Here is a 24,793-nt window from a genome sequence, read left to right as displayed (position 1 = left end):
GACATATGGGCCACTTGCCTATTTTTGAAAATGAAGCTTCGATGGAACAACCACACGCGTTCATTTTTGCATTGTCTACAGCTGTTTTTCTGCTACAAAGATACAGTTAGGTAGTTGCACCAGAGACCATATGGGCCGAAAAGCCTAAAGTATTTGCTAACTTGCCCTTTAAGAATAGGTTTGTTGATGGGGTCTATATAGTTAAGGAAATGTTCTTGGGTAAAGGCAGGAGGCGAGAGAGAGAGAAAGAAAACAGACTGGCAGTACGAAGAACAAGGACAAGGAGGGGCAGGAGGTGATGGAGCTGCTGATGCATACTTCCAAAAAGGAGGCATCTTCTGGAAGGACAGCAGAATTGTATGGGTCTAGAAGGATGGGTCTTAACTTTTTTGACGTCCCTGTGACAGAGACTGCTATTTTTCCAAAACACGTATTCTCTATCCCTGCTTAGAATTTAAGTTGACCTCTTGCACTGTTGGTAGGAATGCAAACTGGTGCAGGTTATCTGGAAAACAGTCTGGAGGTTCCTCAAAAAATTAAAAATAGAGCTACCCTATGACCCAGCAATAGCACTAGTAGGAATTTACCCAAAGGATACAGGAGTGCTGATGCACAGGGGCACATGTACCCCAGTGTTCACAGCAGCACTCTCAACAATAGCTAAATTATGGAAAGAGCCTAAATGCCCACCAACTGATGAATGGATAAAGAAGATGTGGTTTATATATTCAATGGAATACCACTTGGCAATGAGATAGAATGAAATCATGCCATTTGCAGCAACGTGGGTGGAACTGGAAGGTATTATGCTGAGTGAAATAAGTCAGTCAGAGAAGGACAGATATCATATGTTTTCTCTCATATGAGGATACTGAGAAACTGAACAGAAGACCATGGGGGAAGGGAAGGGAAAAAAATAGATACAAACAGAGAGGGAGGGAGGCAAACCACAAGAGACTATTAAATACAGAGAACAAACTAAGGGTGGATGGGGGAGTGGGGGAGAAGGGAAAATGGGTGACGGGCATTGAGGATGAGGACTGGGTGTTGTATGTAACCCAATTTGACAACAAATTATATTCATAATAAAAAAATAAAAATAAATAAAATAAAATAAAAATGTCAAACATACTGCAACAACAACAACAAAGAATTGAAGCTGAGCACGTGGCCACCTAGCTAAGACTGCATTTCCCAGCACCATCTGCCTAGACTTAGGGCAGGTGACAAAGTTCTCACAAGGGCACGGGAGTAGATGTATATATATGTACAATGTGTGTCTCACTTGCTGAAACAAAAAGAATATCGTCATCCTGTACTTCCGCCTTCTTCCTTCCTAGAAGTACAAACAGGTGCTGGTCAACCTGCTTGTCCATGCACAAGAGGATGATGACCTGGCGGGGAGGCAGAACAGCAAGACGGAAGGACCCCGGAGTGCTGGAAAAGTGCGTGGAATGGAGCTGCCCTTCCAAACTGCACCACGTCTCTTGGGACGGTCATCTGAGAGAGAATAAACTCTTCCTCTTTAAGTTATTTTTAGAGGGCTCATTGTTCCAGAAGATTAACCTCTTTCCAACTTAGAGGACCCCTTTAAAAATCCGATTAAGCTATGGACTCTCTTTCCAGGAAACTGCACTTAACACACAAATCTTCGACTTAATGGACTCAGGAGCCCATTCATGATGCTGAGGCTAAGAACACCTGGTATGGAAGCATCAGTGAAGAAAGCCGGGCACGGCCATCCCTCCTACGTGCTTAGACAACATTCTGAGGTGTTCAGAGGACACTTCTCAATCAAGTAGCCGCTCTTTGCCTCTGCACCCTTCCAGGTTGCATTCTGACTAGTGCTAGACTGATAAGCGCCATCCAGAGGACACTGGAAAACACAAGAGGGGGAACATGAGAAAGAGAGTAAGTCCAAGGCACAGGGTGAGACTATAAGAGGGAAAGATGAGCAGGAGAATTTTAATTCCCAAAATTTGGGAGAAAAGTAGACATACAGGGGAGAACAGGACAATCTGAAGCCACCAGTGCAGGCCATTAGATGTGCCCAGACTTGCACTGCACGTCTCCAGAGGACACTGTATGTACACAGGTTTTACTGGAAATGCTGCCTCACGAAGTTACATGGTGTGGTATAGTCACTAAAAGTATTCTCTCACTATTTAGAATTACAAAAGCCACCTAGAAGCCAGCAGCAATGAAAGAGTCTCTCTGGGCACTTCTCCGGTTTCTATCCTTAGCTTCACGCCCACTCAACCAAAGGCTGTCAACTTCTCACACAGATCCCAAAGAGGGCACTTAAATATTTCTAAACTGCACTTCTTTTCACTCATTTTGGTTTCTACACTTTCTACTTCCTGTTCCCTTAGGCTACAGCTCGTAACTTCTTCTGAAAACTTAGAATCCTCATAGTTGCCAGATTAAATCCCACTATCCTTTAACTTCAATTTAGAACATTTTCTCTGGAAAGAATTTCCTACTATCCTGTCTGATTTAGTTGTTCATTACTGACTAACAAAGCAATCAGTTCTTAACTCAAGTCACTGCATTTACCGCACTGTGTAGGACAGTGGCTAAGACTATAGGCTTTACAGATCATTTGAATGTTATATCAATTGCTCTAGAGCAAATAAAGAAGGAAAAGTTAAAAATTATTTTATACAGTAAATGTAAAATTGATACCAAATCTTGGCAAAGAATACACAAAGAAAATGTGAGGCTAACTTCACTTAGGAATACTGGTGCAGAAAAACCCCTAATACATATTAGCAAACAGACTCCAACAACATATTAAAGGAAAAAAACCACTCACTATTTACCAAGTGAAGATTATTTCAGGAATGCAAGGATAGCTCAATATTAGAAAATCCACTTATATAATTCATCCTTTTAATTAGTCTAAGGAGAAAAATCACATGATTATAAATACTAAAGAAATTTTAGTATTTTTAAAAAATCATTCTCAACAAAGAAACACTCAATTCCTCTTTAACATGATAACGTTTATCTATCTTAACAGAAAAGCAATTACCATAATGGCAAGACAGTACAGTTGCTACCATTAAAGTCAGGAAAAGACAAGAAATGATATTATCATATTTTTATTTGACATTGTATTGTAGTTACTACTAGTGTCATCAGGCAAGAAAATGAAACCAAAGAAATAAAAATTTGAGGGGACAATATACAACGATCAATATTTGCCTATATGTCTGCCTAACTAAAATACGCAAGAGAACCAACTGAAACACAAGAATAGCTAAAGAATTTAGTAAGGTAGCGGCAGTTGAAAATTAACACACGAATATCGGTATCTTTGATATACACAAACTGTAATCATTTAGGAGATATATATATATATATGCGCAATTCATAATACATATACTACATAGGTATATACAAAATACTCCTCTTACAAGAGTACAGAAAGACAAAATACCTAGAAGTAAATCCAACAAGAAATGTACAAGAACTTTATGACAAGAAAGAAAAACCTTGAAAACCCTACTAGAGGGCAGACCAGAAGTCCCAACCAAATGCAAATATACCAAGTTCTTAAACAGAAAAACTCAACATCGTAAGGATTTAATCTCCCTAAATAAGTTAGTTAAAAATTTTTAACAAGATCTCAAACAAAAATACCTAGCTTTTATTTTTCCTGTTTTTTTTTTTTTTTTTCAGGAACCGAACAAGCTTCTTTGAAAGTGTCTGTTTGTTTCAGATACACTTCACACCCAGCATAGAGCCCAATGCAGGGCTCAAACTCACAACCCTGAAATCAAGACCTGAGCTGAGATCAAGAGTCGGATGTTCAACCAACTGAGCCACCCCGGCACCCATGAAAGTTTACATGAAAAAAAAGTGGCTAGGAAAACTCTGAAAAAGAATACTAGCAGAAGGTGACTAATCCTACAGAACATTAAAACATACTACAATATACTATAAAGCTTCAATAATTAAAACGTGGATAGGCACGTACACACACACACACACACACACACACACACGCACACAGTAATAGAACAGAAGTTCAGATAGACCTAAATGTATTAAGGAATTCAGCATGTTATAAAGATGACACCTCTAATCAAAGGGGAAATCACAAACTATTTAATAAATGGTACTGAGACATCTGAGTAACCATCTGGAGAGCTAAATTTGGTACTTCCCACAGTACATCTGGATAAGGTTATGTCTCACAGAATATGTTAGAATGTTCAAAATATATGAAATATTTAAACGCAAAGAATGAAACCAGTAGAATATAAGGAGAAAAAATGATGAATCATTTTATTATCTTAAAGTGAGGAAGAACTTCCCGACTGAGACTTAAGGTGTGAAAGCCAAAAATAAATAGTAACTTACAAAAAATTCAAAAGCTGTTGGAAAACCAGCCAACTAAACAAAAACATGGGCAAAATCAAGAGACATTAATCTCTTGATCTGAGGAAAAACTTTATTTGTAACTTCTATTACAGTCAAAGGGATAATCTCCTTAGTGTTTAAAGTGCTTCTAAAAATATGAAGTAACGACAGATCACTTTACACTTAGCAAACTGACAAATCTGAGAACACTGGATAAAGACAAGTGTTGGTGGGGGTCTGGGGGTATAGTGGCCCTCAAATACTACTGATGAGTGCACAGACTGGTACCGCCATTCTGAGCACAATCTGACAGTATTTAGTCAAATTAAATATACATAATCTTTATGAGTCAGTGATTCCACTCCCGCTTACACATCCCAGAGAAATTTTAACAACAGTCCTTGAGGGAAGATGCACAAAGATGACACATGCAGCATTATTTATGGGGATGAAGAGCTAGAGGCGACCCAGTGTCCATCACTGAGGGGACTGGTAAAATGTGATGGATACCTGTCATGGAGTCCTCTGCAGCAATGAGAACCATTGGGCTACACCTGTACTGTCCGATAAACCTTTCTGCGATGATGATGGAAGTGTTCTATATACATATTGTATGTAGAATTACACACATATACACTGTATATACCATATAGTATATCTACTACATATGTATATTCTATAGTATGTACAAAATAGATAATACTGCATATATCACATGTAATATATGTGTTACATGTACCATAATGTATACGCACTATAATGTACTATAAACGTACTATTCGATATGGTAGTCACGAGCCACGTGAGGTTCTTCAAATGCAAATTAATGAAAATTTTTAAAAAGTAAAACATTCAGCTGCTCAGTCGCACCAGCTGCATTTCAGGTGCTGAAGAGCCACGTGCGGCTCGGGATTACCATATTGCATAAGGCATATGTACAACATTCTCATTATTATGGAAAGCTCAGTTAGACAGTGTTGGGCTCTATCTGCACCTAGTGACATGAGGACATCCTAAAAACAAAGTGCTGAGCGCAAAGAGTAAGAATCAGAATGTCATTATATTACATCACCATTTAGTTAAGTCACAAATGCAGGAACACAAAACAACTACTCACATTTTGCAAGAAGACATACCCCTCCCCCCCACCAAAAGATAAACATCAGGAAAATTAAGAGTGCTTGCCTGTGAGGAAGGGTAGGTGGGAATTGGGAGCAGTGATAAAGAGAAACAAAGAGCCAAATATACGAACCACTGGAAGAAGGAGGGTTTTCATAGGCCTATGACAAAATGTATTGTGAACTGAGGAGTATGATTAACTCAAACCTCTGCACTGAAATTACAAAAACAAAAAGAGAACACACAAAACCGCATATGCTAATATTTACAGCATTTGTATTCCTAATTGCCCAAGACTAGAAGCAACAAAATATTCTTCAACAGGTAAATGGATACAAACTGTGGTATATTCATACAATGGAATATTATTCAACAATAACAATGAATGAGCTATCAAGCCAAAAAAAAAAAATCGATGTGGATGAATCTTAAATGCATAATGCTAAATGAAAAGAGGCAAGTCTGCAAAGGGTACATTCTGTATGATTATAATTCTATAACATTCTGAAAAAGGCAGAACTATAGTGACAGCAAAGATGTGTGGTTGCCAGAGTTTGGACGTAATGAAGGGAAGGTTGAATAGGTGAAGGGCAGGGGATTGTGTAGGGCATTAAAACTATTATGTGGGATCCTAGAATTGCAGATATATGATAGTATGCATTTCGTTTGTTAAAAACCCATAGAATTTTAGAGCACAAAGAGCCCCTCTCAATGCATGCAAATTAAAAGAAAAATCATTTAGGAGGCTGGGTGATCCTGGGATGGAATGTAGAATGAGGCAGAACTCTAACTCTATCAAAAATATATGAAACAGGGGCGCCTGGGTGGCGCAGTCGGTTAAGCATCCGACTTCAGCCAGGTCACGATCTCGCGGTCCGTGAGTTCGAGCCCCGCGTCGGGCTCTGGGATGATGGCTCAGAGCCTGGAGCCTGCTTCCGATTCTGTATCTCCCTCTCTCTCTCTGCCCCTCCCCCGTTCATGCTCTGTCTCTCTCTGTCCCAAAAATAAATAAACGTTGAAAAAAAATATATGAAACAACCTCACAAAGTGGGGGGGCGGGCATCCTGACTTACATACCTTCGGCTGGTCTTTTAAGACTAAAGACAAAAGATGCTGTATGTAAGAATTATACTCTAATTGATCAAGTTTGTCCCCACTGGGGTATGGGTAAACAATTCTGATGCTGCCACAGATGCACAGTGGAAGTGAGCAATTAAAAAAATGGATGGAAGACAGAACCAGATTTCTCAATGCTGGGCTGGGCTAAAGAAAGGCAAGAGACTAGAATGATCCATGGATTAGATAATGCGTTAGAGCCAGACACATCAGCATGAACTCATGCTTAGCTTAATAAGATACAGATGGTTACTTATAGAAATATTTATAAATATGTGTGTACATAGGAGTTAGTATATACACACGTTATTTCCTTGCTCTGTCAGCTGAGATCCTACAAGCTACAATACCCCAGAATAAATAAATACAGTGCCTAGATCTTGTTTAATACTAATCTCTAATTTGAAGAATCAGGGCTAATTAGAGAAAGAGCTGATTCTAGAACTCTGGGGGCAGGGGCTAGAGAGCGTAGTAGGCATATACAAAATGAGCTGGAGCAGAAAGAGATAAAAAGTAACAAAGTGCTCAAAAAACAAAAACAAAGCAAATGCCCACATTGATGAGGTTACCTCAAAGGCACACAGAAGCCAACTGAAAGAGCTCCCATTAGCCAAAGCTGGAACAATTTCAGCAATAAAATCAATAAAGCAGTATTGGATTATAACCCAAAGTATAAAATAAGTATTTGTGAGTCCATATGATATAAATAAATGATTAAATAAATACATTAATGAGGGATAAGAGACAATTCTCTCATGTACAATAATTCAAAATAATTTATGTAGATACTCAGCTCTCAAAATGGTAGACCACAACTCCCCAGCTTCTTAGTATATACTATACACAGCGAATTCCTTCAAAGAGTACAGCATGGAAAGGGGAGGAAAGAGAGTAACTTACAGTAGAGAAATCTGACAAATTCTACTTCAGTCAGGTGATGGAGGGCAACAGCAACAATGCTAAGTCATATTGACAGAATGTGCCCTTGACATGATGTGACGAAAATGGCTTCCTCCCCAAAACACACAGTTCCAGTCTCATTGTGAACAAACAAATCCCAGTTAAGGGACACCCTGCAAAACACCTGACCAATACTCCTCAAAACTGTTAAGGTCATCAAAAACTGGTAAGATCATCAAAAACAATGGGGCGCCTGGGTGGCGCAGTCGGTTAAGCGTCCGACTTCAGCCAGGTCACGATCTCGCAGTCCGTGAGTTCGAGCCCCGCGTCGGGCTCTGGGATGATGGCTCAGAGCCTGGAGCCTGTTTCCGATTCTGTGTCTCCCTCTCTCTCTGCCCCTCCCCTGTTCATGCTCTGTCTCTCTCTGTCCCAAAAATAAATAAACATTGAAAAAAAAAATTAAAAAAAAAATAAAATAAAAAAAAAATAAATAAAAAAAAAAACAAGTCTGAGAAACCGCCACAGCCAAGAAGAGTATATGGAGACTTGGTGACTCAATGCAATGTGGCGTCCTGGTTAAGATCTTGGGAAAGAAAAAAAGGGATAATAGGTAAAAACTAAGGAAATCTACATAAAGGATGGACTTTTAATAGTAATATATCAACATTGGTTCTTTAACTGCAATAAATACATCATACCAACATGTTATTTAACAGGAGAAAATGGATGTGGGGTATGACAACTCTGTACTATCTTTGCAATTTTTCTGTAAATCTAGAACTTCTACAAAAAATTAACTAGGTGTGCCTGGGGGGCTCAGTCTGTTACGTGTCAACTCTTCATTTCAGCTCAGGTCACGATTTCATGGTTTGTGAGATCGAGCCCCATGTCTGCACTATCAGTGCAGGGCCAGCTTGTGATTCTCTCTCTCTCTCTCTCTCTCTCTCTCTCTCTCTCTCTCTCTCGGTCTCTCTCTCTTTTTCTGCCCCTCCCTTATCCAAACTCATGGTCTCTCTCTCAAAAACAAACACTAAAAAAAATGTAAGTTTATTTTTAAACAAGGAACAGAAACAAAAATGAAATACTGCCAGAATGTCTGAAGCCCCTCTTCTTTCCCTCCGCCTTCACATTATCTTCCCTTTCCACCAGACATAACACCCAACTTTTATTTTGTGGGTTTTGTTTCTTTGCTTTTCATAAAAAATGTATATCTTTATGTCCTCAAATAATGTGTTGCTATTTTGAATTTTATATAAATGAGACCGTGCTGTATTTGTTTTTAATGTTTATTTGAGAGAGCAGAGGAGGGGCAGAGACAGCGAGAGAGTGAATCCTCTGTGCTGACAGCACAGAGCCTGATATAGGGCTCAAACCCATGAACCATGAGATCATGACCTGAGCTGAAACCAAGAGTCAGACGCTTAACCAACTGAGCCACCCAGGTGCCCCAATATGATGTATGAATGTTTCGGCTAGTTGCTTATTTTTTACTTAACATTACAGTTGTAAGATGCATCCATGTTGGTGTATGTGGCTGCAATTCATTTATTTTCATGGCTGGATAGCATCCCATTGGATGACTGTTACACCTCCATACTTCTAGCTTCCTATTAATGGACACTGGTTGCTTCCAGATTTTGTTATGACTAACAAGGCTACTACAACATTCCTGTGTATTGTGAAAATTACTAAAGGCAAACCTCATTGAAGTGACCGGGGGAGGCTAGAAGGGGGAGCCCTACCACTCAATGTCAATCACAGGAAGAACTATCAATCACAAACCCCAACAGAAGAATCATTCATAGGAAAGAACGATCAGTTTACAGGCCCCAACAGGAAAAGATGTACGCTGAATCTTCTGTAAGAAGTCCACTAGCCCTGCAACTCAGACAATGAGAAATCATCATCACCCTGAATTCTTGCTTTTCACCAACGGACTGTCATTCAAAACAACCCCTCTCAACTTCCTCTGCCTTCTCCATAAAATAATGTTCCTCTCCTTTGTTTGTTAGACTTGCCTATGGTTCTGCCATAGCTTCTATGTCCTCAATTGGAATTCTCTGCCATTCCCAAATGAACCCATTGCTGCTGGTAAAAGAACTTTATTTTTAATGCTTCTTTATTTTTGAGAGAGGCACAGAGTGCAAGCAGGGTAGGGACAGAGAGAGAGAGAGGGAGACACAGAATCCAAATCAGGCTCCAGGCTCTGAGCTGTCAGCACAGAGCCCAACATGGGGCTCGAACCCACGAACTGCGAGATCATGACCTGAGCCGAAGCCGGATACTTAACCGACTGCACCACCCAGGCACCACAAGAGCTTTTATTTGAAGGTTAACAATATACATATAAAAATTCCTGGGAGGAGAAATGCTGGATTGTGAGACATGCATGTTCTCAACTTTACCATGTGACACCAAACTGTTTTATAAAAGTTGTCATATATCAAGTTAGACAACTATCAGCAACAGTTTAATTTGTACACAGTTTGTTCCTTGGAAATCCAGGAATCAACAGAGGCACTGCATCGTGTTGTCTCAAAATTTTAAATCGTATGCAATTTAAAAAATAAGTTAATAACTATTACATACTTATAAGAAAAAGAATGATGATAGATGACAAGTTGTGGTACATTGGAAATTACCAGAGGCCTTAACTTGTCCTGAGAGATTAACTTCCTTAAATAAAAGAGCTTTTTTTCTGCCATCTGTGTGCATATATTTCAACTCAGTGTGAAAGTGGAGAAATAAAGATGGGACGTGTCCCCACTGAAAGGAAGTCAAGTTCTGTGCCCATAAACTGACGTTAATCTGAGAAACTTCGAGCCTTTTGGGTTTAATTGCATTTCCACCCTCAAAAAAAACTCCCTCCAAATACATATATATATATATATATATATATATATATATATATGTATATATACATGCTCTATAAAACAAGACCTCAATCTTCACTCCAAAAAACTATAAAGAAATTAAACTTGTATTTCATTTTTTCCTTCAAAAACTCCAATGACTTGAATTCAAACCTATCAGTATATCTACAAGAGCATCTGAAGTGTTGTAAAATTCATCACCCTGGCATTCAAAATGCCTTTGATGTAAAAATCTACATTTCTGTAGACAAACTATAAATAATAATCCTCTCAATACTGTAAATTAGTGCATTCTTCTGCTTTGAGTTATATAAGTATAGGAGACCCTACTTTCAGATTGCTACCATTCATCCTCCTGGTGTCTTAGATGGGCTGTCACTGTATATAAATTTATTTACTGTTAACCTAAGCAGCTGACTGTAACAGAGAGTAAAAGGAAGGACAAGAAATTTTAAAGTTTCTTCTCAAATGGAGAATTGGACGGACGAGTGAAAAAAAAAAAAAATGTAGGGTTGTTTCCTAACAAGCAAAGCTCAACTTTTGCAGAAAGGTAGAAAATTATGCCCACTGTCACACTGGAAGTTAATCAAAAAGCTCAGTAAAGGGCGCCTGGATGGCTCAGTTGGTAAGCATCCAACTTCAGCTCGGGTCATGATCTCACGGTTCGTGAGTTCAAGCCCCGCCATCAGGCTCCGTGCTGACAGCTCGGAGCCTGGAGCCTGCTTGGGATTCTGTGTCTCCCTCTCTCTCTGCCCCTCCCCCACTCACACTCTCTCTCTCAAAAATAAGAAAACATTTTTAAAAAATTAAAAAAAAAAAAAAGCTCAGTAACTGCTAATCGAGCAGCTCCACGGGGCCCTGACAGTGGATTCAAAGCACAAGGCTACTTAATACAAAGGGCAGTGGCCTGGGACAAGGAGCTAAAACCTTCTGGATGGCTCCATTTATCCGTGGAGCCGTCTCTCTGGGATTCCCAGTTTGCATTTCTGCGGGGTCTTTGTAAGAAGAGCACCGGACAGGTTATCTTCATCCCCACGATCCTACATCGTTCATCACCACAGTGGCTGCCATTTGTACACACCATGGAACATGGCTCCCCAAACCTGGACACTATAAATGAAACAAGAATCCCCATCTCTGCTTCGGGGAGTAAGTATACCTGCTAAGGCAAATATTTGTTGATGAAGTTCACTCTCTTCCGCATTAAGGCTTGGGTGAGAAATCACTCAACGGGCAAGGATATTCAAAAGGTATTTACGTAGACGTCATGAAGGATTCTTCCGTACAAAGTAGGTTAGCGTACTTTCCCTATCCTACACCATTGCCGAGCCTTCTTTTATCCAATCATGAAAAAGAACAGATTCTGAAAAATTTTAAGGCATAAAATCGCCACTAAGAGAAAGGTTTACATGTCATCTCGACCTGAGTTCAAGTAATGGATCCATCAATTGTGAGCTTTGCGACCCTGAGTGAGTTATTTAACCTCTCTGATCCTTACTTTTCTCCACTGTTGGAAGAAGTGAAAAGCCAGGAGTTGACACCAGATGTGTCTTCAAAGCTTGTTCTTTTAACCACCACACTGGACTGTTCCAGACAGTTTAAACTGCACCTTGCATGTGGGAACGCACTACATCTCTGCAGGCTGATTGATTTATCTTCGGGAGTACCTTCTTCTATCAAAAGCCATGGCAGCTAAAACTAAACACCAAGGCTCAGGAGAAACCGCCTTCTTCGCTAAGTTTCACACATGCACGAGCTCAATCTTTGGGTCTGAAACACAGGAGCACCCCTCAACAGTAGTGAGACTGATAAATCTGTTCTGTTCACAGCACAGAAGACCACACTTCAATGCAGGTTAAGCAACAGTGTCAAAATCAGACATACCTCCAAAGCAAGAAGGTCTACGGTCTTAAGAGCTCTTAAGAGCTCGGATACAAAATTTTAGTTGAGATAGGAAATTTTCATGATTTTATCTTCTCCTGAGAGAGTAATAACGCCTTTTAAAGAAACTTCCAACATGAAATACACATTGCTAACAGAGTCTGTCCAAACAAAATAGGGTGGGGAGGATACTGACCAAGTAAGGCCCTCTCACTTCTGTTTCAATTCTCTAGAACACCATGAACTTTTGAGTTCATCAATTGCAACCTGTCCATTACAACTGGACCACTTCCTGGAACATATCTTTCTACTTTGGACTGAAATCCAATGTAACACCTGTTAGCTTAATAGCCAACCCTGTAGCCTCTGGGTTAACTCTGTCAGCGCCAATCATAATTCTTTCAAAACAAGTTTCGTCACCATGTGGGTTTTGCTTTTACAAACCTGTACTCTCTGCTTGCAATTTGAGCATACTTTCTTTTTCCATGGACTCTATCTCCTGGATTGCAATACCTAAGACCCATGCCCCTCCAAAAAACAAACAAACAAAAAAGCCTATGGTTATTTTATAGCCTCTTTTTAGTCCACAGGGTCTATGCATCTAAAGATCTTAAATTGGAAACTGTCTTTACTTTGGAACATTATAGAGTTTCCCCAACACTTCTGAAAGCAGGTTTAGATTGCCTGGCTTAGAGTTGCTAGATAAATACCATAAAGAAAAGGGAAGCATGACAATCTAGAGATGGCAGGCCTTGACTAAAAACATTCCGATTCAAAGCATTTTAAAATTACACGTAGCCAAACAAAGCACAACTGAAACTTACACGTGGCCCTTGAACCATTTGCAAACTCACTTTGGACAACAAGAGCTCCCACTACCCCACCCCACCCCCAACACTGCCCCACAGGATGACCCATCCTACAGGCAAAACCCACAGCATTGCTGGCTGAGGTAGCTGCTGGGAGTCAGGCTTCATGACCTTCTATGTCAAATCAGCCCTGTACTGCCTGGCTTCCAAGTGGAGAACTACGCTCCACTCTCTCGAGCCGCACACCGTCCCGACGACTCTCTTCCCACAAGGGCGATCCCAGTACTGCACCACACGCGGGCCATCCCGTATTCCTGTTCATCACCACCCACTGCTGAGATGGCTTCACCTTCCCCTTGGCCAAACCAAATTGAATCCATCTTTTAATCTTGTTCGTTCGTGTTTTGACTTTTTAAATCCACACAAAGAGGACGGAAGTGGGATACACGCATGTGCCTTGGGGGACGGGTAAAGCTTCCTAGAGAGGTGAACAAGTGTGCATGGTTTAAAAGGAAGAGCAGATGGGTGCCAAGTAGAGAAGGGGGAAAGCGCATTCCAGGTAGAAGGAACAGCATATGCAAAGTCTGGCAGGGACATGAGGCTGGAGACGTTGGCTGGAGTCAGAACATAGTCTTGTTTGCCTCACTGAAAAAACAGGACTTGATCCTGGAGACAAAAGGAAATCAAAGGACCTGATTTGGGTCAAGGTCACTAATGAAGCCCATGTCATCCATGGAGTCTGCTCTTACCATGCAAGTAGTTCCTTCCCCAGCATTCCCACACCCCTTAACACCCATACCACACGATCAAGTGTTATTTCTTCCAATTCTTACAGGTATTTCAGTCTGTTTTCCCTGACTAGAGACAATCCAAGGGCAGGGGCCTTTTATTATTATTTTTTTCACTTGTCTATCCTAATAATGCCTACGAGTGCTGAGCAAGTGAACGATCAGTAATTTCCCAGGACTAGTGAATTCATGTTCCTCTAGAGGATGGCTTAAGCACACTTAAGTTCCAGAGACAAGAGTAGGGGAAGCTCAAAACCAAAGTCACTACAGCCCTTACTATTGGCCACGAGCGACAGACTCCAGGACCACAAAACTTAACTTCAAGAGCAACTATACACTTGAGTCTTTCCTCCATGAACCTGGACTAGCTCTGCTCCCTTACACAAGCTGACAGTCACTCCTATTCCCCCTGGGAATACTGGGCCAGAAGGGATAGGCATCAGCACATCTCTGGTTCTGAACATGCCCCCACTGACAGGGGGTAGGGGGAGACACAATCAATGCATTTAGGAAATGCATCTGGCCATGAAGTGAGAGTGTGTCTGTTCCTGTATGTAAATGCCAAGTTGCAGGAGGTTACCATAGCAACTCCAGCAGGGTGCTGCAGTGGGCAGCTTTGCATAGAGGTGCAGAAACCCCATTCTTTAACATCTGGTCTTTCGCTGTGCACACTGGATCCCAGCAGGCTTTAGGCCCTGGCTTTGGGATTCTGCAAAAAAGGACATGAAAATTTTGAAGAACTGCTAGTCCAGTTTCCCGTTTTTTATGCACCACACACAGCCCTCCGCATGCACAGTAAACACTGATTGTACAGCCCAAAACAGGGCTCTTTAGAAACACAGAATTCCCTATACTCATTCTTGTATATTATGATGAACAGATTGTACTTGCACATCAGCATGACTTCCACACAAAATTTACAACCACTGAATAACCCGGCAATTTTTTGTACATTTTAATGAGTAGCATATCCCCAGTGTCCCCATTCCCAGCCAGCCCCCAGCTTTTATTATGTTATTGGTATGTCTTTAATGCAAAAATAAATAATGCCATCCAGAGTGTAGGCTGGACTTAATGGGGTCAACTAAGCTGCACTCTAGGAAACGCAAACCAACTTTTCAAAGGATCGGGCAATTTCTGAAATTGCTTTTCTGTGCGGGTTGGAGAGTGGGAGGTTTACTCACCCACTTCTTAACGCTTTCACTATGAAGAGCTCTCTGGCAAATAAAGAGCATGAGGGAGATGTTAGATGACATTCCACATGTGGCTGTCACCTACGTATGGCCATCAGGAAGCCATGTTCCTACAAAGTGAACTCCAGCTAGTTGTACATTAAGTAGACGCAACAGCCTCCTGGACGGTTTCGTTGTTTTTCAGCTTTTGGATCTAAAGATGAACTTTGAATTGGGTTATCTCTGAATTCTCGCCTGGGCAAAAGCAGGATGATTTAGAGCATCACTAAAGAAATGGAGGGCCTGCACAGCAGGGGAGACATACATCTGCACAGGGAGTAGGAAAGGAAATTTTGGTTAATGAAGTCACATGAACCTGTGGTGCTTTGCAAGATGCTGGAGCAGGACCACAGTATCTTTGCAGCCTGGTAGTGAAAAAGAGGTGAATCAGAAATGACGTAGAGGTTCCAGGATCTGAAGGAGTTTTGTGGCCTAAGAAAATTAAAATAGGGGTACTGGGAGAGAGATGTAAACAAAGGAAGGAACGGAGAGCTCTTACCCAGGGAGATCATTCTGGGTGCAGGAACGTCTATGCCTACCTAAGGTAGCACTGGGAACAAAGAAGATGCCAACATTAAGAGACTACAGTCAGAGAAATTTATGCGAGGAATTGGGATGTGACATGGACATGTGGAGGTGGCTGGATGAGGACACTGTTGCACGTAGGCACTGAGGGAGGACTTGCCAGGATGGACATCAGGGGTAGAGGAAACTTGAGTGTTCTGAAGGAAGGCCAGAAAGAGTGTCAGTAATCTGGTGAAAGATAAAGAACCCTCTCAGAGGGTGCAGCCTAGAGATCCAGCCGGTGCAATCCGGCCTGCGCACGCCTGCCAGGGTGGGGGCCAGATACCTGTTTCTAACTCCCCCCAGGAAATGCCGTAGGTGTCCGGGGGGGGGGGGGGGTGTGAAGCCAAGAACTGAGCATGTGGCCAGAGAGTGGGGAGAAGGGCTTATGGGAGTGGAGCTGGTAGCCTCCAAGAAGTGCTCTGTCAGTCTGCTCCTGAAGGAAAGCGGGGAGGTCAAGGCCGGGAAAGGTTTCAGAGAGACCCCTGCAACCCGCTTCCGTGGGGCAGGGCGGCCGCGGAGAGGTCGAGGGCCCGGCGTCCAGGTCGGAAGCGGGGACAAGCCGGGGGCACGGAGGCGCCGGCCGGCAGGTGGGTGTGGAGGGCGGGCCGGGCGCGGGGCGGATCCAGGAGGTAGCTGTGGGGGAGGGGAGGTCGGCGGCTAGTGGGTGTGTGGAGCTAGGGGAGGTGGGGGGTTGGGGCGCCGGGCCGCGCCTCGGGCCGCCTCGACCTCCCCCGGGACTCACCCAGCACGAAGTAGGGCAGCTCCGTGTTTTCCAGGTCGTCCACCACGACCATTTCTCCCGGGAAGTCGTTGCGCACCGAGAAGAGGAGCTTGGGCTCGGAGGCCGAGGGGCTGTGCATGATGCTCAGGTCGTTCTCGCGCAGGAAGGGCAGCGCCGACACCGTGATGCTCTTGAGCTTGCACTCCAGCTCCTTGGATGGGTCCACGTCGCCGGCGGCCGTGGCCAGCACCGCCGCCGGCCCCCAGCAGCAGGCGAGCAGGGCGCAGAGCCCGGCTAAAGCCATCTTGAGCTCCGGCCGCCTTCCTCCGGCGCCGCGAAGGTGGGGGAGGCGGCGAGCGGGCGGGAGCGAGCGAGCGCGGGAGGCGGGGGAGGCTGCGGAGGGACGTGGAGCCGGGAGAGCCCAGCTCCGCGGAGCCAGACGCCGCGCGCCGTGCGCGGGGCTTGCGCGCTGCTGCCCGGAGCGCCCGCGTTCTTTGTTCCTCGCAGCTGCTTCGCTGGGGAAGGGAAGGGGGGGAAGGAGGAGAGATGGGAAGGAAGGACGTCGGAGGAGAGAGGAAGGGAGCTGAGGATTCTAGGGAATCAGGTCAGCCCCCAGCAGGCTGCCGGTGCTGCCGCCTTTCTCCTCCTTCGCCTCCCCCGGCACGAGCACGCTCTTGGCTAGGAACTACCTGCACAGCGTTTTTTAAAAATCGGTCTTTGCAATGCAAAATCTTCCCTCTCGCATCATCATCCGGATGGCTCGGGAAGGGCACACAGGCACACACCTTAAAAGGCGTTTCCTGAGAGCAGGTGGGGGGGGGGGCCTTTCTAGATGCAAATGAGCCCCCCGTTATCTTGTCGGTGTAGGTGGCCCCATTCTTTTTTACCCACTGTTTGTGCAAATATATGTTGGATAAACGGGTGCTGAGAAATATGGATGTATATATTTTTACTCAGCACTACTTTGCAGAAATATTTAGAGGAAATACGTGGGTTGTAGATATCTCAAGAGGTAGATGTGAACAGCAAAACAAAGCCAATGCACTGTATACAGTGAAGCTGAAGACCAGAAGTTTTATTGGCGATTTTTCTCTCCTTTGTTCCATTTCTGTTACAAATGTTATCTCTGGTAACCAATATAAAAATGATGTGGGGAGTGCTATAACTTACAGAAAAAGTAGAACTAGCTGGAAGAAATTGTTGAGCCTTTAATTTTAGAGAATCCAGTAAATAGATCAGAGCTGGAAGGACATGTGTTAACAAAGTGTCTAAATACCCCTAACGAATTGGAACGGAATAAAAGAATGTCCCTCCGGTATGGACCAAGTCAGTCCCAGCCCCATCAGAAGTAGAACAGCGTAGATAACGGCAATAACCCATATAAGGTGTGTTTCCAATAGTGCTGGGCAGTGTTGCCTTAACAAAACAATGACTATATGCAATAAACCGTGATAAAAAAGTGAAGTTTGTGTGTGCTGGAATCTGATGTTTTACTGAACTTTCTCTCACGTGATAACCAATAATTTCTTTTAAAAGTTTGCCCCTCCAACATCATTTATTCCATGCTGCTTAAATAGTGTTGTAAGTCTCCTATAGGTAGTTCCTGCTCTCCAGGAATTTAATGCACCACACTCTCCAAAGAGGATCCCCATTTTAGAAACAATTTCATTCTCACTGTACCTGGTGTTAATGTATTTGCATATATGAATGTATGTCCTTTAAAAGAAAAAAAAAAAAACTTTTGCCACGTATTTCCCGTGGCTACTCTAGTTGATGGATGAGAATAGAAAAAATGAGCCATGTTCAAGGGGTGAAAGACCTGTTTAGTATGAGAAAAAGAACAAAAATACTTTATTACAAGTTGTCTTTTGAATCTGATAAGCTGAGAACCATACTCTGAGAACTAACCACTGCAAAAAAGATTTATCAGCTAATGATCTTTTCCAAAACGCATCCTTCTCTTCATTACTTCCCTCGGAGGTACTGAGGAAGAGAAAGACCCTGTGATACCTTTTTTCCTACTCTCCCTAGCATAAAAACAGTATTGAACTTAGTTATGCGAAGTTTACCATTGAAAAACTAGAGTAGATGCCAGGAAAACATACTTAGTCATAAAATGTGAGAAATGGCATAAAACTACCAAATCATCTGTTAGTTCAGTCTCTCATTTAACACAGGAGGCACTTGAGGCCAGCGAAATAGGTGATTTGCCCAAGATCAATCTAAGAAGGGGTGGAGCTAAGACCGCAAAGGAGACTTCTTTGCCTGATGCTCTTTCCACAACACAGTTACATTACATTTAGGTGCACCCATGGATTATCATATCACAGTAATTCATTCAGTAAACATTTAGGTACCTACCATATGCTGGGCATTAGGCTAGGCACAGACAGATTCTAGAGGAAAAATACTCCTGCTTTTAAGTAGCATATAGTCTATTACTTTGAAATCTTTTTTTTTCCTAATTTTCTAAAGTGTCGAGTCACTTTAGAAACCCCATGTGAACCATTTTGGGTTGATTTTCTAATAAGTCAATATCTAGTATTCTTTGCCTATCTATAGTCATTTTTACATGGTTTCCTACTCACATTTACAAGAAAAAGTGTGTAGACTAAATGGTCATTGAAAAAATGAGTATTGAATTGGAAATAGTTGGAAGTTGTTGACTCAAGCCTTTATAGACCTCTTGTCTTTCTCTATGGAAAGATCAGACAAAAGAACTGTACAAATAAATTGAGGTCAGATTTTTTCAGGGCACAGGATTCCTGTAAACATAGATACAATGTCACATGGCCTCCTCTTAGAGAATTAAATACCTACAGATAGGGGAAAGGTTGAAGTTCACAAAAGCTAGACCATCTGTATCCTGTGATGTTTTACATTTAAATGGAACTGGGAGAAACTTGTAAGCATCTCAATCATTACCTTTGTGTACAGGCAACATGATGTAGTGAAACAACAGGTTGGGATTCAAGTCTAGAGTCTGTAATTTGCTTATTTGGAAGTGAGATTGGGCCATTCTTTTTTTTTAATGTTTATTTATTTTTGAGAGGGCGGGGGGGTGGGGAGGGGGGAGGACCAGACAGAGATGGGGAGACACAGAATCTGAAATAGGCTCCAGGCTTTGAGCTGTCAGCACAGAGCCCTATGTGGGACTCAGACTCTAGAAGGGCAAGATCATGACCTAGGCCAAAGTCCATGCTTAACCACCTGAGCCACCCAGGCACCCTGAGATTGGACCATTCTTACCTTCTGTGTCCCCATCAGTGAAATGGAGTCCACAAGTCATACAAGCCACAGATAAGTGCAAATACTTATATTCACCAAGATGTATTCAATAGCAGGTTCTGTTAATGTCTAATCTATCCCCTCTCCCCTGACAATACACATATGCATTCCATTCCAATCAAATTAAAGCCTGTTTTCCATTTCCAGTCCTCCCATGCCATTTGGTCCAACTGGGATGCACTGCTCTGTGTTCTCCAGGTCGTGTCTCATCTCCACAGACCAATCTCCAGCCTCATCTACGTAGTGGGTCCTTCTACCACATTCTTGTCTCACATAGCTCCTCACAGAGAGCATTTACATGCATGTACTCTCCACCTTACAAGGCCGAGGGCCACTTCCTAACATAATGTCTTGCATTGGATATTCCTGTTTGCAAAATAGAAACATACATACTTTTTAGAGTAGTGAGAAGAAAATGAGGCTATGTATGGAAAGGATCTGACACATTTTAGGCATTTTAGTTAGTGTTCAGTAGTGTGATAGCCTTTCACCTTATTTCTTTATTCAATTATTGCAGATAGAAAGTAAGCTTCAGAATCTCCTTCATGAAATGGTCTCCCTTGTAGTAGCCAAAAGCAAAAGAAGTGATTTATACTCTTGGTGTATACCAAGGGTAAATGACTGCATGTGTTCACCAAAAGGAATGTACGTGAACATTCATAGCAGGTTTACTTTTAATAATCAAAAAAAAAGGAATCAAAAAATGTGTCATTAGGAAAATAGATACATGGCTTATAGTCACGCAATGGAATACTATACGACAATGGAAAATACACAAGCAGACACACGGATGAGTCTCACAGACATAATGATAAGCAAAAAAAGAAATCAGACACAAAAGTCGGCATACATGCAGATTCTATATTTATGAAATTCAAGAAAACATAGCCATCAGTCTTTGATGATGGAAGTTAAAATAGCGATTATCTCTGGGGGTGAGGGGGATTTTGACTGAGAAGTGCAGACAAGCTTCCGGGGTGCTGGAAATGATGTAGGTAGTCATTGTGGATGCATATATAGGCAAAAATTCATCAAACTCTACACTTGTGGAGTTTTTAATGTATATTATACCTCATTAATTTTTTTTAACATGGCTTAGAACTCCATACCTACAGTAAGAAGAAGGAAGGTCAAACCTGTATAATAAGATACAGAGGAGGTGAAAGTGATGGATGGGTGGGGCTAAGGGGGGGACCATATGAGAAATAGTTCTAGTTTTCCCCCATTCATTCAGAACATCTGGCTCCTTGATGCTTTTTAGCTAATCCTGATGTATACTACTTGGGCATTCATTAAACCTCTGCTTTCTTTTACTTTTTTTCTAGTTTTTTACAAAATAATCTTTGATGTCGCTCTTCATTCAAGGAAGCTAAATCAAAACACTTATCTCCCTTTCTATGTGTTTTTTTTCTCTCTCCCTATTTTCCCCACCACAAGACTTGGTGTGAACTCCCCAAATTCCTTTGCCAGCTCCAGCCCCTAGCTCTTCTGTTGAATTGGATTTTTCTTTAACAATTACTCTCCCATGCTCTTGCCAAAATTTAGTGGAGTATGTTAGTTAGCTGGACATAAATCAGCTGTGCATCCCCATTAGGACATCAAGAATATATTTCACACTCTTTGATCCAAAGTTAATAATTTTTTTTCCTTAGTCTTGCCTTTTCTCCCTCCCCCCCCCAACCCCTCAATTCACAGGCTCAGCAACAGCACCTGCTTCACAGAAACAAGGCTGGTCCTGTTCTGATTTCTTTAGTCTTCCTTTAAAAACCAAATGGAGATCAACAGTCCCTCTTCCTGACACACACTGAAGCAAAAAGAGACACACAGAAGGAGAGCACCAAAGGCAAAACAATTCTCTTTTTTTGGAAGCAGGACATTTTTCCCCTTTAATCTCTTCCCAGAAACCTGAAGTTCTCCTCTTTGCCTTTGTCTTCACAATCCTGGTTTTGGGGACAGAACGTTTCTTGATTTAGCTGTTCAGAGTCTCTCTCTACTCTTCTTACTGAGTTCCTGCTCTTTTTCCCTCCCTCTCTCTCTCTCACATCTCTGGTTGTGTGTGTGTGTGTGTGTGTGTGTGTGTGTGTGTGTGTGTGCGCGCGCGCGCGCGCCTGTGCGCGCGCGCACTGTAAGATAAGTATTTCTCACTTGGGGGCTCATTTCTAATTAAGCAATTCAGGACCAAGAGGCTAAAATGCACAAAACAACTGAATAAAACCTCAAATTAGAAGGAAAATGGCTCAAATGGGTCCCTATCTCTAGGAGTTCTAGTTAAGCAAGCAAACAAAATGGTCTGGGACAAATGATTATTGTAACTCAGGAAGATTAGAAGAAAATGTAATTAGCTCCCAGCTTCTTCCTGTTCGGCGGCCTTCTTACACCCTCCAACTCCCCGGCCAGCCGTGAATTTATCCAAGGCTTCGTAACCCACACCAAAAAGTCCCTGCTGCAAAGCCGGGAGGGTTAACAGAGCTGGTACCCCAGCCTGCCAGCTAACCAAAGGAGACAGCCGGTGAGACTCCGAGCCCGCCCCCTGCCCAGCCGCCCAGCCAATGGGCACCTGTGGGGAGTGTGGCGCTGTGTCTCATTGGCCGCCAACCTACGTGCATAAGAAAGAAAGAGAGGGGCTGGCAGGGCAGCATTGTTATCTTAAGACACTCATCTGGTGTCTGAGTCTGCAGGTGACACTGCTTAGGTACGGAGCGCGGAGTCGGAGCAGGGACGCTCTGGGCTGCAGCCCTGGGATGGAATCCACCTGCCTCGGAAGCTGCTCGCGGCTGCTCCGGCAGCGCCTCCGCTGAGCTCGGAGGCTCCCGTTAACACTTGCCCAGGGACGTGCACCTGCCTTACCGCGCGAGCGCAGGGGCAGGTCTGCAGGCGGCCGGCAGAGCAGTGGAGCCGGAGGAACTGTCTTCGCCCAGGTGCAAGGCAGTGATTTCGGGAGAAGGAGCGGGCGGGTGAGTCTCTTTAGAGTTGGAAGGAAAGCAAGATCTTGGGTTTCTCTTCCGTGGAGGGACGGGGGACTCCCCCAGCTGGGTTTTGCACTTTCCTTCCCTCTTCCACCCGCGTGCGCCCCGGCCTGGCGCTGAAGCCCCACTTCAGACATGCTTTGGGCGACGGGGACCCTCGCTGCTCAGCAGGAAGGCAGCAGGCAAGTGGTCTAACGGCGGCGGCGGCAGCAGCAGCAAAGCGGGGAGCAAGAGAATTATTTGAAAAGAGACATCCGCTCCCTCTCAAACGCTGAGGGGGAGGCATTCGCGTTTCCCCAAATGAGAAAGAGCCACAAGAAATCATGAAGTAAAAACTTTGGAAAGCTGCCACTGGAGATGTTGCACAAAATCCTGGAATCTTTTAGGAGTCTCCTCCCAGTCGGTGGAGGTTTGGGGAGCAGCTGATACAGCAAGGAGGGCTCTTGCAAGGATTCAAGGTAACAGTGCAGGGTTTTGGTAATATTTCTCTCTTCCCTTTTCGTTGTCCTTCCGTGTGTCCCTTCGTAAATGGATCATTTCGCCCTCCTACCACCCTCTTGCCCAGGTGCCTGGCAGTTAGAGGGAATGATCCCACCCACCTCTTAGTTTCTGCCTTGTGGAGCTGAGCAGTGGACTTTGGGGGTTAGCAGGAGATCGCCCTGTTACTGCCTCCCTGGTGTTGCATGGCTGTCACAGGGCTTGGGCACTCTGCCTGACCTATATTGCTTTTGCCTGGTTTAAGTCCTCAAAGTTAGCGCAACTCCCATTAGCGTCAGAAAATCCAATCGGGCTGGATAATTGCAGAAGATGACGGGGACTTTCGCCTGCTCAGCGGCTGCTGGGCTGAACTGTATAGGCTGTTCGCTGTGTTTGGGAAGGGCCCCCAATTGCTGAGGGTGTGATACATGGTACATCTATATTCACATGCTCCTAGAGCTGGAAGGATTCACATGCTCCCAGATCCCGTGGCATGTCGGTTAGCAGCTTCTTTCTCCCAGGCACATGCAGCCAAGAAAAAATTTCTGAAGAGTCCAACCCTGTGGGTTGCAAATAGTCTCCCCAGGGTGGTGGCAGAGCCCCATCGATTGAGTGGAGCCTGGCAGCACGCTGGAGATACGGGGAGAGAGCGGTGCTGTGCTGGGAAGGAGGGGCAGGCTGAGATTATAGAGCGATCCCTGTCCCTGGTTCTGTGATCATCTGGGTCCACAGTCTGGTGCTGCCTATGGTATGTGCGTGTGTTTATGTGTGTGCCTATGCTCGCAGCCGTATGCAGGAGGCAAGCTGCTGCCCAAAGAAACAACGCGTGCACAGCTCTGCCTAGGAGAGATGCCTGGAGTGTTCCTTGCTAGTAAGAGCGTGAACTTGGGAGCCGTGGTTCCAGCCCGGAGGAATTTTCTCCTCACCAAGCAGTCCCTCTGCATGGTACATATTTATCCAGGGTATATAGACCTAAGCCAAATATTAACTAATAATCAAGCTAATGCACTGTAACATGATTGAACAGACCCCTCTGTAAAGAACTGTGTGTGTGTGCTCTTCTTAGCCCTGGGAGCTGGGTGCCCGGAGCAGGAACAAATGTTTTGTTAAAAGGGTAGCAATTGTAACAGGCTATGTGTATGGCTGGATAATCTGGGCCTTATTCAGCAGGAATAATGATATGTCCGCGTAGACCAATCAAGGAGGATAAAAGCTTTATCATAAGTCAAGCATTTCTGCCTCTGTCCTTCTCCAGACATGTGCGTGTGGAGGGGACACTCTTTCTGACCATGTTCTCTAGGATGCATATAATGCCAGTATTAACCAAGCAGCTAAAGTATTTTACAGAATCCCCTGGGGGGCAGTCTGCTGACATCAGGCAACAGCAGAGTGATGCTGGAGTTGGTGTGTTTTCCCTCTTGATTTCACACAGTTGTGTGTATGTTGTTTGTTTGAAGCAGGACCCTCCGGAGTTCCCTCTCACTCCCAATAAGTTGCTTTGCAGCACTGGAGACATGACCAAGCAAGGCTGCCACAGTGATCCTGAAATCTTAGCAATATCATAGCTGCTGCTCACTCTGGGGAAGGATGCATGCTTTGCTTCTTTCAGGAGGGATGAGATCTGGTAGGCGCAGAGCATAGATGCTATGAAATGTTTGAGGGAAAGGAAGCAAATGTCAGACCCCGGT

The 24,793-nt window shown here is 43.5% G+C and overlaps 2 protein-coding genes across 8 annotated transcripts in view; one reads left to right on the top strand and one right to left on the bottom strand.

Moving 5' to 3' along the window:
- ASTN1 (astrotactin 1) overlaps positions 1-17,038 on the bottom strand; it is a 305,254-nt gene extending 288,216 nt beyond the window's left edge. For 4 of the 5 annotated variants that reach the window (XM_045452805.1, XM_045452807.1, XM_045452806.1 and 1 more), the window contains exon 1: positions 16,396-17,037. In XM_045452805.1, the coding sequence (XP_045308761.1) occupies positions 16,396-16,678 (283 nt within the window). In that variant the 5' untranslated portion in view covers positions 16,679-17,037. Of the gene's footprint in view, positions 1-16,395 lie in introns of all 5 variants that reach the window. The other variant, XM_045452809.1, reaches the window with a different exon arrangement.
- BRINP2 (BMP/retinoic acid inducible neural specific 2) overlaps positions 15,990-24,793 on the top strand; it is a 125,796-nt gene continuing 116,992 nt past the window's right edge. The window contains exon 1 of one of the 3 annotated variants that reach the window (XM_045452811.1): positions 15,990-16,240. The gene's annotated coding sequence lies outside the window, so the exon portion shown is untranslated. Of the gene's footprint in view, positions 16,241-22,282; positions 23,087-24,793 lie in introns of those variants that run through there. The other 2 variants (XM_045452813.1, XM_045452810.1) reach the window with 2 other exon arrangements.

This window comes from Leopardus geoffroyi, chromosome C3, assembly GCF_018350155.1.
Source record: "Leopardus geoffroyi isolate Oge1 chromosome C3, O.geoffroyi_Oge1_pat1.0, whole genome shotgun sequence".
NCBI classification, from domain to species: Eukaryota; Metazoa; Chordata; class Mammalia; order Carnivora; family Felidae; genus Leopardus; species Leopardus geoffroyi.
The sequence above is the reverse complement of the archived record's forward strand: the minus strand, read 5'-3'. Positions and strand labels throughout refer to the sequence as shown.